At 47.7% G+C, this 15,989-nt stretch overlaps 1 protein-coding gene across 1 annotated transcript in view; it reads right to left on the bottom strand.

Moving 5' to 3' along the window:
• Positions 1 to 10,117: 10,117 nt before the first annotated feature.
• The window catches only part of BCOR (BCL6 corepressor), a 39,717-nt gene continuing 33,845 nt past the window's right edge, over positions 10,118 to 15,989 (bottom strand). Inside the window, 4 exon segments of the mRNA XM_066314044.1 lie at positions 10,118 to 11,248; positions 12,430 to 12,580; positions 12,784 to 12,861; positions 13,988 to 14,133. Of these exon segments, the coding sequence (XP_066170141.1) occupies positions 10,954 to 11,248; positions 12,430 to 12,580; positions 12,784 to 12,861; positions 13,988 to 14,133 (670 nt within the window). The 3' untranslated portion in view covers positions 10,118 to 10,953.

Consider the following 15,989-nt stretch of genomic DNA (forward strand, 5'->3'; position numbering starts at 1 on the left):
AGCAGCAGGGGCAGTTTCTCATGGCCACAGGACAGAGGTGATGGTGAGCTGGGGGTGTTCAGCCTGGAGAAAAGCAGACTCAGAGGTGACCTTGTCACTCTACAACTCCCTGAAAGGTGCCTGTAGGCAGGTGGGGTTGGTCTCTTTCTCCAGACAGCAACTGACAGAAGGAGAGGACACAGCCTTAAGCTGCACCAAAGGAAATAAAGGTTAGATATTAGGAAAAGTTTTTCCTGGAAAGAGTGATAAAGGACTGGAATTGTCTGCCTGGGGAGGTGGTGGAGTCACCATCCCTGGATGTGTTTAAACAAACACTGGATGTGGCACTCGGGGCCATGGTTGAGGTGTTTGGGGCATGGGTTGGACTCGATGATCTTGAAGGTCTCTCCCAACCCAGTGATTCTGGGATTCAGTGTGAGTTCCCTCACCTCCCTCAGCACTGCACACTGAGTCTATACATGGACACACGGGCACATAGAGCACACAAGATGCCAGACCTCAAAGATCCATCTTTCAGACCTTAAGAATTATTTATTTTTCCAGCAGAGCCAGGGCATAGCACAATTCTAACAAAGCTGCAGCAAACTGGGGTTTTAGTCACTCCCTCACCGAGAGATGCTTTCTGGGGACTTATCATCATGTGATACAAGCGTCCTCCTCAAACTAGTTTCCTGCTCTTCTCCTGTGCTTCCCTCTGTTGTCCACCCACTCTGCTGGCTCCAAATAGGGCAGAGAGTTCCCTAGAGCTCTCCACCACCTACTCATCACCCTGCTGTCCTTCCTCCCCTGCCTACTTGCCCTGTCCCCTCCTGGTCACAGAGGAAGTGGGATGATAAGAAAAACTGGCCCGACCTTTCCAGGGATTTCTGGAGGAATTTGTTCTCTCAAACTGGACCTGGACCTGGACCTGGACCTGGCTGACTCATCTTTAGCATTTTTACTGGAAAAGGTGTTAGGCACCCACAAATCCAATGAAATAAAAGCTGAGAGGAAGAGGATAAAGACAGCAGTGAGAAAAGTGATGAATGAAGTTGCTGGGGTCTGCAGCTTCTTGCTGGTCAAAACTGTCCCAAACCTCACCAGAAACCATCTGAAGTGCTTGGGTCAGAGCTTGCCTTGCAGCACAGTCCTGCCATGGGATGATCAATCCCAGCATGTGCAGGAGGCTGGTGATGTTCACAGCTCCCCAGGCAGGGCTGGAAGAAGTGATGAAACCTCCAGAACTCACAGCTTTCCTTCTCCAACCCACGTGAAGCAACTTTGCTGCAGGGGGGACACTGTCAGTAGGGAACAGTAATTTTGTGAAGGCAAAATATTGCCAAGGGCAGGGGCTTTCCTGGAGGAAGATGGGAGCAGAGCCATTTGGGAATGGCAGAGTTGAGTTCCACATACTTAGGACGGCTGGCTTTCCTTGGGTCTGTAGGTGAGATGCATCTCTTAGGAGGTTAAACCTCCTGCCTGCACTCACTGGAAGTCTCTGCTCTAATCAGGATGGCACACAGGGCTCCACAGCTTCAGAGTCAAGGAGTTATTGCTCAGATATCATTTCCCTATCCTTCACAGAATTATTGCAGCAGGAAGAGGATTAACAGGTATGCAAATCACAGTGGAGGTGGGGGAAGAGCTATGCTAAAAAATTAATAAATGCCACAGTGGTATTGCTGTTCAGGCTCTCTGGTGCCGTTTTAGGAAAGCTAATGTGTTTGCAGGGTGGCTGCAAGCCTGATGGGAAGAGGGAGCCAAGAGCCAACCTTCCCCCTCCTGGCTGCTGCTCGGGGTCGGGTAATAGGATCTCCTGCACAGCTGGGGCTGGGGACAAGCAGCCACCACCCCCTGCACACACACACACACACACACACAACAAACAGGGACTGCACAGCGTGCCCCTCCTCAGATGCTCAGGACTGCTGCCTGCCGAGGAGGGGAGGTGGCAAATGATGGCAGGAGCACAGCCAAAGCTGTCTGTTCAGCCAAGTGAGCCAGGGAAGGCACTCGCCGGAGCGTCTGTGTCTGCTGGGACTGCCTGTGGTCCCTGACACGCTGGGCTGCCTTGACACCTCATGCAGCCTCCTGCCGTCTGGCCGTCATCTGTCGCTGGCCAGCAGGGCCAGGCAGCCGAGTCCCTCCTCCACCCAGCCCGGCACCTCCCCAGCTCTGATTTAAACGGGGGGCAGCACATCTGCACCCCCGGCTCACCTACCCCAGAGAGGACACGGAGTTGCAGGGGATGGCTAATGACAAGCCAGTGATTTGAATAAGTCCCTTAGTGCCCAATCTCAATTTCTAAGTAAGTCTGCTTTAAATTACGTTGATTTATGATTCACATATTTTTATTTGATCAGTCAGTGGTGCTGCAAACCTTCAGGCACTTTAGGTGTTTCTAATCTCTCCATCCTGTTGGAGGGAGCAGTGCTTGCAAAAGGCTTGTTTTAACCCCTGAATCCACCAGCCACTCAGCCAGGACAGGCCAGCCTGTCTCCTCTCCTCTTACTAAGGCTCTTTTCCTGATGTGATCATAGCACGGGTTATCCAGCATCCCTGGAGTCTCCTGCTGTCACGCCAGGACACTCAACAAGGAACTGGAGTAACAATATTTTGGGCACTGGTTGTGACAGTCCCACACTCTGGGAGTTTACATTTTAACATCTGTACCAGGAAATCAGGCCTCTCAGTGTCACGGGGTTAGACAAATACTTGATAAAGAAATAAACCTGCCAAATGCATTTACTTTATAAAGGACCAAACCCCGCAGAAGTCTCTGTTGTGTATTCTAAAAACCGCCTCACGCCTTCACAAACAGACTGCCTAGGATACTGCCTTCCATGTACTTGGGAAACACTGGCAGCAGAACAGGGACTGTCCTTGGGGCTGTCTTGCTGTGATTCAGCACCAGCTGCTGAGCAGACCAGCTCTGCTAATCCTCCTCCTCCACATCCTCATCCTCCTCCTCCTCCTCCAGCGCTGGCTGGGTGAGGGATGGCGCTGACTCACCCTGTTCTGCCTCTAAAGCAAAGCTGAGGGCCCCATGGAGCAGCGAGAGTTACCGCAGGTGACGTGAAAGCAAACACTGAGCGGGAAAGGCTTTCACCTCGGTACAAACTTGCTGGGCTGTTTGAAGCCCCGGCAAGTCAAACGTGGGCTGAGCGTGAGGCTAGTTTTGAGCTGATCTGCAGCTGCAGAAATAAGCCTGGGCAAGGAGTCTCTGGATTCCCCCAGCCTGCGCTGCCTGTGCCACATCTGCTGCGCTCACAAGATATCCTGAGAGTTCTGGGCTGGGCGGCAGCGGGTTCCTTCCCTCCTGACAGCTCTTGTTTACTATTAAATAACCTTGAAGGCAGAGAGACGCTGCTTTGTGTGCTCAGAGCTGGTCTGAGGCGCTGCCTTCCCCGGGATAACACACCCTCCTTCTCCAGGGCTTCCAGCGCACGGAGCCGCTGCCTCCCGCTGCCCAGGGCCCGATCCCACACTTACACAGCACCTTTTTGCTGCGGTGTATTTGCATCTCTGTTGATTTTGCTAATCAAGCTCGCTCCTGAGCCTTTGAAAACAGCGGTACTCAAAGACACCTCCATCTCTTTGGGCGTGGCAGCCATTTCAGGGGAGGTAGCCCCTTGGGGACAGGGCGGGTTTGGTCACCGGGATGCGCAGGGCAGAGCCGGGAGCACCAGGATGGATGGGCGCAGCGTCCGGGTCTCGGAGGCACAGGTTTACCCAACCTTCTGAGCCAAGGTAATGCCACACTGCCACCAAAAGGGCAACGCTTCCCTGGCTCTCCCTGACCCCTCACCCCGCTCCCAGACCCAGGCAGCACTGCCTCCTTCCCTTGCAGGGGGATGGTGGTCTCCCACCCGCCCGAGCGGCTTCTGGGTCTGTCCTCTGCTGGTTTAGTGAGTGGATCCGGCCCCTGTGGGGACATTCCCAAGCACTGCCATGTGCTGAGCTGGCCCTGCAGGGAGGTGGCTCAGTCCCCAGATGCTCACAGCGGGTAGCACAGGTCGGGTCCCTGGGCTGGGGAAGCTGAGTCGTGCAGGGCAGCCAGACAGATACAAAGCCACCCTCATGACGTGGAGCTTGGGGACAGAAGGGTAAACTCACTCTGGAAATCCAACTCCATCCCTTGATAACTGCCCATGGGTTGGTCCAATTCAGAAAGAGGAATTACACTTGTGTAGACTGGCAGGTCACAAAGATACTTAAAAGTGATATTTACCCTAAGATGTTCTGAGGTGGGGAGACAAGGTACCCAGCTTCAAACTAGTTATTTCCCTCCGTGCTTAATGCCATCAGTTCCAGCACCTCAGCAAGGGAGCCCAAGCTGGGCCCCACTGAGTGCTCTGACACCAAATTCCCATTAAATTCCTGTGGTGGTGGTGGTGGAGGAACTTCTCCCCAGCAAGCACCCACAGACCACGGGGATGACACGTGGCAGTGGCAGCCCAGGTGTCCCCTCCCAGTGCTGGGCTCTGTGGTTACCAGCAGCACTTTGAGAGCAGCCAAGCCAGGCTGTCACAGAAGAGTCCCTTCGGCACAGGCTGGCTCCAGCTCTGAATTTGCATACTGTATTGGCCAAGGGTTATTAGTGTTCATCAGCTGTTAAATAATCTGCCCTTTTCATTTCAGGAGGCCTGTCAGGACTTGCCTTTACTTAAACAGGAGTTTCATGGCATATTTGAAAAGGGTTTTCATTATGTAGCCTTTTCCTTGAAATTTCGACAGCTACAAATACTAAACACTGTCTCTGACATCATGAGCGTCTGCCACATGTGTTGCCTAACCCTCTACATCCTCAGTGTGTGGAAAAGCCTGCAGCCACAGAGCAGTAGAAACTGGGCTGCAATCCCACCGGCACACTTCACCCTGCCAAGGAAAGACCCAAGCCAGGAGATGAAGATAAAAGCAGATCCCACATCAGAAAATGAAATTATTCCCTGTTGGAGAAGGGCACTCTGAACTTGCTGTACACAGGTTTTAAAAACAGCCTCACTCTGCTTTGCACCTTCAGGGATATAGTCTTTGGGGTGACTTATGGTTACATTTCAGCATCCTTGGTTTTATCTGTGTCTCTTCAGGGCCATACACACTTTGCAATTAGCCAGAAAACAGGAGCTCCAGAGCCTGGGGAGGCTGGGAGCACAGGCCAGTGGTTCAAAGCGGGTGGCTTGTGACTCACAAGGAAACAGCAGGATGGGGTAAGAACCACATTTTGTGGTTAGGCAACACCGTCAAAGGACTCTGGAAAGTCAGGTTAGGAAAAAACCTCACTTCAGGACTGAAGGGAACTGCAATAACCACCTGGTTTCCTCACATGTAATTATGCCCACTACCCTACAAATTTTTCAAAGAAACAGAAAGGAATGAAAGATATGGATGTGGTAGCAGGGATCTGAAGAGGGGGTTGCTATGCATACTGGATAGTCTTGAATAGCCCAGTAGAAAAAGTTGTGTACTTTGAGGGAAAAGGACTTTTGCTGTTACCAGCAAATGAATTAAAGCACCTGCCTGCAGGACAGCCACATGCTCCACTTCTCCCATTCCTCTCACCTGCAGATTTTGAGTGCCTGTTGAATTCCAAGGGCTTTTCCCCATGATTACTCCAGCACAGGGGAAGAAACCCACTGTGCCAGGGGAGTTTGCTGCCCACTGCCATGCTGGGGGCAGAGCTCTGCCCTCCTCTTCCCCAGGGCTGAGCCAAAGCTGGGTTCCAGGTGGTACCTCCAGGAGGATGCTGGCAGAGAAGATAGGGAGCAGGGAGGTCCCTGCAGAGCCGAGCTGGCCACGTTTTCCTCAGCCATGCCCAGTAGGGTAAGAGGGTGGCAGTGGGTACCACAGCAAGCTCAGTCTTCCCTTTCTCTCCACCACTCCTCGGGGGACAAGAAACAAAAGCCACTGTGAAAACCAACCAATTTGACTGTAATGAACCATAAAAGACGGGATCAGCTCTCCACCTCTGGGTCACCTCGCCAGCACAGTGCTTGGTTGTGCTTGGCTGGTACTGCCTGTGTTACGGTCATCAGGCAACAAAGCCAGCATTTAGAATTGATTAATTGATTCGTACGTTAAATAGGTATTTGTGCTCAATTATTGGCAGGTTTGTTAATAGATTATTATTTAAACAATTGTGATATTTTAAATTACACGTTATTTTATAGATGCACATTTATTTAAAAAAAAAAAAAAAAAAAAAGCTCCCCTTGCATCTATTAACATATTAAAAAGAAAATAAAACATTCAGGCTGTTATAATGCACAATGTGGCATTACTCTGGTACTTTCCCTAAGCTAGGGAAATCTTATTTGTTTAATAATAAGTTAACCATGAATATGCAAATCTGCATCCGTGCAGTACCTCACTGCTGTCACTATTAATGAGTTGCAAATTAATGTGACAACAAAAGGAAAATCTATTTAGTGACAGATTTGTGGTTCCTACCTGGCTCAAGAGAGCAACCATCTACAGTCACGTCAGTCTGCTGGAGGAAAATGTGCACATGGCGTGGACGGGGTTTTCTTCAGGACTGGCAAACCAGAAACAAGCAGGGCTCTCTTCACCCCAAGGGCAGCAGGTGCTGCTGCTAAGGATCCACCACACTTCACTTGCAGGAAAACAGTCTCTTCACCATGCAATCAGGGGAACCCATGCAAACCACACTAATGGGTGACATGCAGAGCTAGCAAGACGGATGCAGCAAGACTGATGCAGGTATCATGGTGGGATACCTAAAAATTCGTCTTCTTCGGTGCTCTTTGGAGATTTTTTTTGCACCTGACACCGCTCCAAGGGAAACTTGGATTCCTGTCACCTTCTTCTGCTCCTCCTTCTAGCAGAAATGCAATGGTGAATGAGCACACTGAGAAAAGATCTATGTCTTCACAGTGATGGTATTCAACCTTCTGCCTTGTGTGGTAGTGCCAAGCTCTCTCATATCACCACTGGCCTCATACTGAAATGAAAATATATTCTGGAAAAATTTAAGGAGATAAAATGCTATTTTTCCATTTTCCTTGGATCTGTGCACGTTTAAAGCAATACTGTGTGCCTTTTCCCTGTGCTAACTGAGGATGCTGAATGTTTACCAGCAGCTCCACAGAGCCTGGGAATGGCAGCTGCCTGCACTTACCACTCCCTGATACATCAATGCTCAAATGATGGGTCTCATCTAGTTTCATTATTGAGCACAGAAATGAAGGGAGGAGTCAGCTTCAAACTCTTTTGATTCATGGAGTGAGCTTGGCCCCTGGGAACAGTTTTTGAAATAATTTCCATTCTGCTCCTGCTAACTAAAATCATAGAATCATTAAGGTTGGAAAAGACCTCCAAGATCATCAAGTGTTAACCCAGCACTGTTAAGTCCAGCACTAAGCCATGTGCCCAAGCACCACATCTACTCTTCCTCTGACCCTGGCTTGCCACTCACTGCATCAGTGTCTGCACAAGACTCCAGCTCAGCCACCACAGCAAAGCAGAAGAAATGAGAAGAGTGGCTGGAGGGAGAAATGACCCAAACAGGAAACTCCCGGGGCTGACCCCACTCTGCAGGACTTTTGGGTAAGGCAGGAAGGCAGAGGAGGGGTTCAGTATTTTGGTCCTCAGCGGAAACTTCCCAGCACCGCCTGTGCTGTGGCTCCCCCTTGGCCTCCCTGCCAGGCAGCCAGCCTGGCACTGGGTATTCCCTGGGATTTCCCAGCCAGCAATAAGTAAAAGTTTGGCAAAGGAACCTCTTTGAAGCGAGGCTCATCTTCCTGCTCTAGCTGGAAATAGGGTTTTTCCCTATTGCACCAATGGTTGTTCGACACCTCCACAGGGCAGCACAGACTCCCAGCCAGGCAATTCCAAGTGGTAAGCAGGGGAAATTCAAGGAAACACCTTGGCTTTGCCCCCAACAGCATCAACACCAGGCTTTCACCTTGCAGAAAGCAAGAAACAGGATCAGCAAGGTTTTACCATCCCCAAAGGCTGCGTTTCCATTTCCTCATTTTTTTATTAACCTGGAGCAAAGCCAGCAGTGTGAAGCAAGCATGTTTGGCCTACGGAGGATGCACAGGAAAGCGCTTTAAAGGACAGAGCAGTGTGAGATCAGGAATTGAACTGCTGAACACAGCCCCACAGTGGCTGGAGCTCGCCCAGTCCCTGCTCTGTGTCCTGCAGGATCCAGACAGTCAGGAGCTGGCCAGAGTTTCACTCCCTGTCACCACATTCAGCCCTGGCATGCTGCCATCTCTCATCTCCCAAGGCAACTCTCCCCTGGGCTTGCCTCCTGCAAAATTACACCTGCATCCATCCAGCCTCTCCTGTGACCATCTCTCCCAAACCAGCCAGCACAGGGACAGCCAAGCCAGGCTCATGCCCCTTCCTGCTTGGCTGAACCCTCTGTTCTCCCTGAAGCACCCTGGCACAGCCACGTCCCTTTAAAAAAAGCACATCCCAGAGCCTGGAAGGGCTGTGTTATGCCGAGGGGCAGCGCTGGGATCAGGTGCTCCCTGCCATGACCCTATTTTTAGAGCCCAGGCGCCTGGGGAAGGCACACACACCCGCATTACAGCAGCATGAGGCTGTTTCTGGATTTGAGCAGCAGGCAGGAGCCAGCACGGGGAAGGTCCAAACTGTACCCGGTGGAGGCAGGGAAAGCTGACTAAGCAGAGATGCTCGGGGAACACGTGCTGGGGATGCTTTGAGGAGGAGCTGGCCAAAAGAGGAAGCCCTGTCAATCTTTTGTTTGCCCGAGGGGCTCAGGGAGAAATGAGATGTCTGCCACACACCCCGGGAAGTGGCAGCAAGCTGATCCATAGCCAGCTCATGGCATCCAAGCATTCACACAGCTGATCAGATAAAGGTGTCCCCAACAACTGCTTTAAGAGTTCTCCCTTGCCTTACATATTCTGGCCCTCTTCTTTCTGGGAAAATCAGGGGGTGAAAGCAGATGGCACTGGAGAGTAGGAGTGTCTGTTTCAGTTCCTTGAAAAGCTAGAGACTGTTTGGAAAGGAAATCCAGCATGTACATAAAAGCTGTGCAGGAGAGACCATCATCCTCCTTACCGCAACCGGTCAAAGGAGGTCGGTAGATGTGTTAGGACTAAAAATTCCCTGTCCTGTGCAGAAATGAGACTTTGGTGCCCAGCAGCAGACAGCTTTTGGACCCTTCTCTCACCTCTTGGCTCGGCTACAAAACCACCTCACCCACAGGAACAGCCCCACTGTAAAGCCACACACAGTACAAATGTTTGCCAGAAGACTCAGGGGCAGCACACCACCAGAGGCAGCAGCTCTGAGTCTTCCCTTCCAAGGCACCTTCAGAAATGAGACACTGTTCTCCCTTACCTTCAGCCTTCAGGACAATGGGAAAACTTCTTCCCAGGTGCTCTGCTCAAGACCCTTTGGGTGGGGTCCTGGCCCCCATCAGAAGAGCAGCTCAGTTTAAACCTCAGTGGCAATTGGCTATCATAAGACATTCTACTCTTAGTAACAGCCTCAGATTAAAACTCAGGAGTTCACAGCAAGAATTTCCTCCCACAAGGGGAAGGCAGAAAGGGTCTGCCCTATAGGAACATCCGTGGTTTTAGTATCTCTTGCCAGGCAATCATATTTGTAGGCTTTTCCTATCTCAGCTTTCCCAACACTCCCCAAGCTCAGGGAGCCCAGCCTCTTAGATACAAATTTCAGAGCTGTGCAGAAGTGACATTCTGGTCACTGTCCCTTTAAATCCTCCCAAAATGTGCTCATAGGTTTAATGCCCCACATTAAAACTAAAGCATTTCCCCTGGTAGTATTTTCCTCCACTCTGCAGACTCCATTGAAAAAAGAATTCAGCCAATTAAAATTAAAAGGATGTCAAAGGAGGGAAAATGATTGAACCTACCCACAATTTTTTAACTAAAAGATGGTGCAGAAGGTATTGTGAACACCACTTTCAAACCCTTGTCCCACCAACAGCACTCACCTGATGCTTTCTTTCAACATGGAATTTAGAAAGCAAATCGAGACTGTACCCCATATTTCATCAGCTCTTGCCTGCACCCCTTACCAGCCCCCTTTGGAAAGTACACCCTCCTTTCATAAACATTAATGAGATGAAGCTCATGTCACAAGGAGGCACAGAGTTAAGGGGAGTCACTTTAGCCTCTTCATTTCTCAACAGTTTTATTGCCTTTAAGAAAATTTTGTAAAATATAAATACAAAGGCAGAAGATTTACTTACAAAGTTAAAACACAGATCTCAAACATAAACACACAATTCAGAAAATTTAGTTTATGTACAGTTTCAAGCAACTTCAACATATGTTAGTTTTTCAATATTTTACAAGGTACAGAAAAAATAGTTCAAAGTCTTCTTTAAATAAAGAGCATAAAATGTTTAAACATATATAAACAATCCGGTTTGATGTGTGAAACTAAATTTCACAGCTTTTAAATTAGGATATAAAAGTTCTTACAATTAGTTGATGCGTATGGATATGGTTTAATTTATATTACAAACTATTGAATTATATTCAATAGTGCTTACCTGGCCAAAGCAGGTAATTCTGTAAACAAAAAAAAACGAAAATAATATCACCAAGTGCCTTACCGAATTCTATCTCCCAAACAAGCCACACGACTTTGATCACATCACCTAGAAAAAGTATGTTCTGTGTAATCAGTGCTTTGTATGAAACAAAGTCAATGTGTGGGGGTGTGTTCTTTAAAAAAAAATGTGTTCCGAGTAATAACAAACTTATCCCAAAGCCTGTGTGCATTTAAAGAAACATTATATAACAATTTTTTTTTTTTGTAAAAACTGATTGAAGTTTAAAAAAAATTCTTCCAAAATCCATCCAACTGGAATTCAGATCTCTTATATAAAGGAAAAGATATTTTCATATTTAATAGTGTCCTTTCTTTACAGAAACGATTTCATTTGAACACATATACATAAAGAAGTAGCTGTATAGAGCACTGTACATTAAATGGCCTGATGGTTCACCAGAGGATGTCGAAGGGAGGGTCCTCGTGTGGATGTAACCAGTGAAGCTCGGAGCCGAGCAGAGTCTTGAGCTCGCTTGTGAACTCCACCAAGTCCAAGAGCTCTTTGCTCTCCGGGTTAAAAGCCTCAAGGTCCGTAGCACAAGAGAACAACTGGCTGAGGGAAGTCTGTTTGTAAAACTCTGCCTCCGTGATGGTGACCACCTCCAGGTTGGGGAAGTTGCAGCGGAAGATGCGAGATGACATTTTTAGCCTCTTCACCACGTCCGAGAGCAGAAGCCAGTTCCGTGGTCTGTGGAAGCAAAGGAGAAAGAGGCTCCAACAACTGACAGTAAGGGACAGGATTCCTGACCCTTCCCCAGGATTCCTGACTCTTCCCCACATCGCTGTGTGACACCCACGAACAATCCCTCTGAAATCCAGGCTGTCACTCAGGGGTCCAATGGAACAGATGAGCAGGTGTGTATGCATTTATTCAGAGTACTGCTGCCTGCAGCTTTGGGAAGGAAGGATCCAGGCATGCAGGGCCACTGGGACCTGTAAAACCGGGCTCCTCAGTGCCCATGTGGGCCAGCAGCCATCCCAACTCGGGATCCCAACCTAAAGGTTACCTCACCTGATCCCAACTTTCATTTCTCAAATAAGGAGATGGCTTATAGTTACAACCACAAAATTCAGCACCCCTGCCTCCCAGAGATGCCAATACTCAATAGATGTCGACAGTAAGTAGGTCTTTTGTCAGATAAACCACACAGTTTTAAAATTCAATCTTCGTATTTGTCCACTTCAGGGAATTTAGATCACCCATGTAACAAAAACACACTAAAACCCACACTCCTCCATGATCAATATTTAAAACTAGCTGTCATCCAAATTGGTGCAAATGGTAAACAACAATAATTTACAAATCTGATTTATAACTTGAATATAATAGATAATACAACTTCCCAGGTATTTGCTTATTTTCAAGTATCATATGATCTTCCCTAAGATACTTATTTGTTTGTTCCAATTCAGAGCTTTAAACCAGTTTTGCTACAAAGTCTAGAAAGGCAGTGATGGTGTCATTTTGTCATCCACAAAAGCATGTCCACACAGCAGTAGAACAAAAAAGCCCATGAAATACAATTAAATACCTTACAAACATGATACCCAAATTTAAGTGCTAGAAGCATTTCTATTTTGGAAGGTTATAAACAAGATACCCATCTGGGATGAGGAAAGGAATTTGTGTTCAAATGTCACTTTTCCTGCTCAGGAACATGGCAGTAAAAACTCAATCCTGACAAACAGCCTTTTCCTCTCTTACTTCCTATTAGTTTATTTCCAAAAAAAAAACCCCTAGCAATTACAGTACTGATCTCTCAATTACGTTACATAAATACAAACACTTTTCCCCACCAACACAAACTGCCACCAACCCAAGCAGATCATCCCAGCTGTTTTCACCCCAAAATTAGTATTTGTTCTTACCCCTGAGAGAGACACACTTGAATGTTGTAACATGGTAAGGGAGGCTCATCCAAAAATTCAAATTCAAACACGTCGCTAAAGCCATCTTCATCTTCATCACCTGGGCCAGGAGGATTTGCCAAGACATCAAATCCAGATTCATCTTTTGGATCTAAATAAAATTGAATAAAGGTGCTAAGTCAGCAGTGAAAAGACTGTTGCAGATCTTGCTTTTTTTTCCCCCAATAACGTGATCTGTAAACAAAATCAGTTTGCTTCCTTCCTAGCTTCCTCCACCACCACAACAAACCAGCCCCCACCCCCCTGTTTGCAAAGTCTCTGCATACAAAGAAATAAAGGGCAACATTTGCTCACCGCACACAGAGCTGCCATAGAAATCCCAGTACAAACCAGGGTCATCAACACTTCGACCTTGCAGGTCAGTTAAATACTCTGGAGAGGAAAAAACAACAACAAAAACATACTGATGAGAACGAAAATCTGGCAAGTTGGGAGACTACGCGTCACAGAGCCTCCACACCTTCCATCAAAAAATCCCACACCGTATTCCTGGCACTCATGCTACAAACAAGCATATATGCACCATTCCTCTACATCAAATAATAACCCACCCCATCAAATAATCACCTAAGGTCTAAAAGGGACAGACCCAACCTTAAGCTTCAGGTACTGAGAGCAGTATCTTATTTTTGTGAAGATAGGGTGTATCACATTTTTTGGTCTTCACAATTATTCTGGACACCAACTTGAGGGTGAAACTGTGGCTCCAAATAAACTGATGGAAAGGTTTTTCCACAGAGGTATGTTCAGAAAGATGTGGTTCTCTTCTACAGATATACTTGGGAGATTTCAAGCTGAACTGGTGAAAAGATACTGGGATTCTCAGGATGCTAGGAAGTCAAAGATACCGGACTTTACTGGAGTCCTGAAACATCTGTGTGCCATCTATATTGCACCATTTAAACAGGTAAACAGATGAGCACTTAAACTCGTGGACTATGAACACTGCAAACACGCTCAGAGGAAAGTTATTAGGGGATGCAAGTGTCTTCATCCAAAACTAAGAGGGAAAAAGAAAAACCTAAAGCCATGTTACAACACGGGTATGTTTAAAGGCAAGAGCCTTTAACGTATTTTAACAGTATTTCAGACACAAAACAAGGCAGAAGTGGCAAAACCAAAATAGTCTAAGATAAAAAAGCAAGACCATGGGAAAAACGTAAGTATGTTTAACAAACAGCCATGTGAATTGGCAAGTTTCTTGTTTTCATTTCAGGTAGAAAACTGAAGGCACTGAAACAGCCCGCTGACCTCCTACCCACCTATCAAATCTGACAGTGGAATAATCCTTATGACTTATTAAGAGTTTCAATTAGAAAGAGCCCCCAGCATGGCTGTGCTTCCCACATGCAACCTCTGGGCGTTTGCAGGCAAAGAGGGTGCTGCAGCCCAAGCCCAGCCCCCCACGGCTCCTTGGCATTCAGGAGGGACTTTGGGGGACAGGCAACAAGTCCCCATCTGCCAGGACCAGAAAGCCCCATGCAGCGTGGGCACACACCTGTGAGGAAGGTCTCCATGAGCTCACTGTGGGTCATTTTCACAATGGTCCTCCCAGAGTAGGTTGCAAGTGTTGGATCAGCACCATAGGACAGTAACAGGCGGACGATTTCCAAGTGGTCGTTTTCCACCGCGTCGTGGATCGGTCTGGCGTGAGGCAAAAGAGAAATCACGGCGTTACATTTTCACTCCACAGTATTATGCAAATGTTTCCGACGAGAAACTTCTGACTGCAGATCAAAGTTATTTATAGAAAGTAACTCTATTAATACAGCTGCCTATCATCTATTGTCGGTTTTACTTGCACATCATCCCCCTCCCTCCTGTCTTCAGTCAGACTGCTCAGGGCACAAATTTCTGTTACATCTACTCCTTGCTGTACACATTTTCGAGGGACAGTAAAATAATTACACCGCTGTAACAGAAAGCAGGAGTTTGTGTGAAGCCTCACAAACATCATTTGGCTGCAAGTCACTCTACCGTTCCAAATCTCTGCCAATTTAACAGCGTGTTGTGGAGCAAGGCTCATTCAGCCTGCCTCTGGGCAAGCACAGAAATCAGCTACCCGAAGCTCCTAAATTATGTACACAGAAATAAGTTATGAAAATTTGCTAGGAATTAAACTTCCACGCAGAACATCCTCTTTAAACAGTACTTGTGAATATATTTGCAGCACAATTCGACCCTTCTAATCAGAGAATAGCAAAACATGTTAAGTGTTTAAAGTGTTAAAACATTTTAAGTGTGGTCCACCCAGAAATTAACGCATTTCATGCGGTGTGAGCAATCTATACAAGCTCAGACATAGATTTGGTGAGCCTTCAGAAGGATTATTCATTAATACACAGGTCTGCAATTCCAGGTTTAGAATTCCTTATCGCTAATTATAAATCGCATTAACTTTTGCCTTTAAAATTGATTATACGTAACGGGGAGTTGTCTGGAAGTAGACATATTACCCTTCAGACTAATGAAGATGTGTTAAAATCCCATCTTTCCTTAGACAGCAAGAGCAGGGAAGTAAAAGCAGAGTCCAATGCGTGGGCAGTGATCATGGCAGTCCAACTCAGCACAACACTCCTCCTCTGGGCTGTCAACACTGCTGCCCCCAACGAGGCTTTCAAGCTCTCAGGGAGATTGTACAAAAATGCAAGGACTTTAACCAGGATCACACCTGCCTTCCTGGAAAGCTTCCACAGTGATGTTACCACGGGAAGCCATCTGGCAGCACAGCCAAGTGAACCTCTCCGCTCCGTCTCCCAATCTGCCAAGCAGCGCTCGGCTCACAACCAGGCCTTCAGCTCCCTCCTGCCAGGAGGTCACATCCCAGCACTCCTGACACTCCTGCCATCACAGGGCAACGTCCCCTGGATGTCACCATGGCTCTGGCATGGCATAACAGCCACGAAAGCTCAGGACAGAGGAGGGGAGGATCAAATCAGCCAGAAGAGGATGGCACACCACCGTTTTCTCATCTACCACACAGCATGCTGGTAGGAGGGGAGGAGGGTGACCCTGATAGGTCTCAAAAAGACATTCCAGATGTATTTACTCTAAGTACCTTCCAGTAAGCCATAACTTAGGGCGACTTAACATCTGCTATATGTGAAGGGTTCTTGCTCGCACCCATCTTGCTGCAAAGCTGCATGTCGTATCGTTTTTGACATGTGCACAATGTACTGACTCGGGGAGGTGCACTGGGGGAGTTGGTGGTTTGTTCCCCATGGGAAGAGGGCCTATCCCATGCTGCCTGCCTCCCACACACCCCATGCCACCAACAGAGTGAAGAAGCAGGTGGTCCTCGAGCTGCTGAGCACAGTGCTCCATCCAGCTTATGCCAATCCTCAGACCCCCGGCAGCAGAGAGCACAACCTTCAAAGCCCAACATACTGCTCTTTGGAAAGCCACCTTGACATCTTAAGACCAGAGAGGTCCATGAGGATCACTGGCCAAGGGTCAGGATAATCCCTTCTCTGTTTCTGAGGGAATGTCTCCAAAAAAAT

Source organism: Sylvia atricapilla, chromosome 2, assembly GCF_009819655.1.
Source record: "Sylvia atricapilla isolate bSylAtr1 chromosome 2, bSylAtr1.pri, whole genome shotgun sequence".
NCBI classification, from domain to species: Eukaryota; Metazoa; Chordata; class Aves; order Passeriformes; family Sylviidae; genus Sylvia; species Sylvia atricapilla.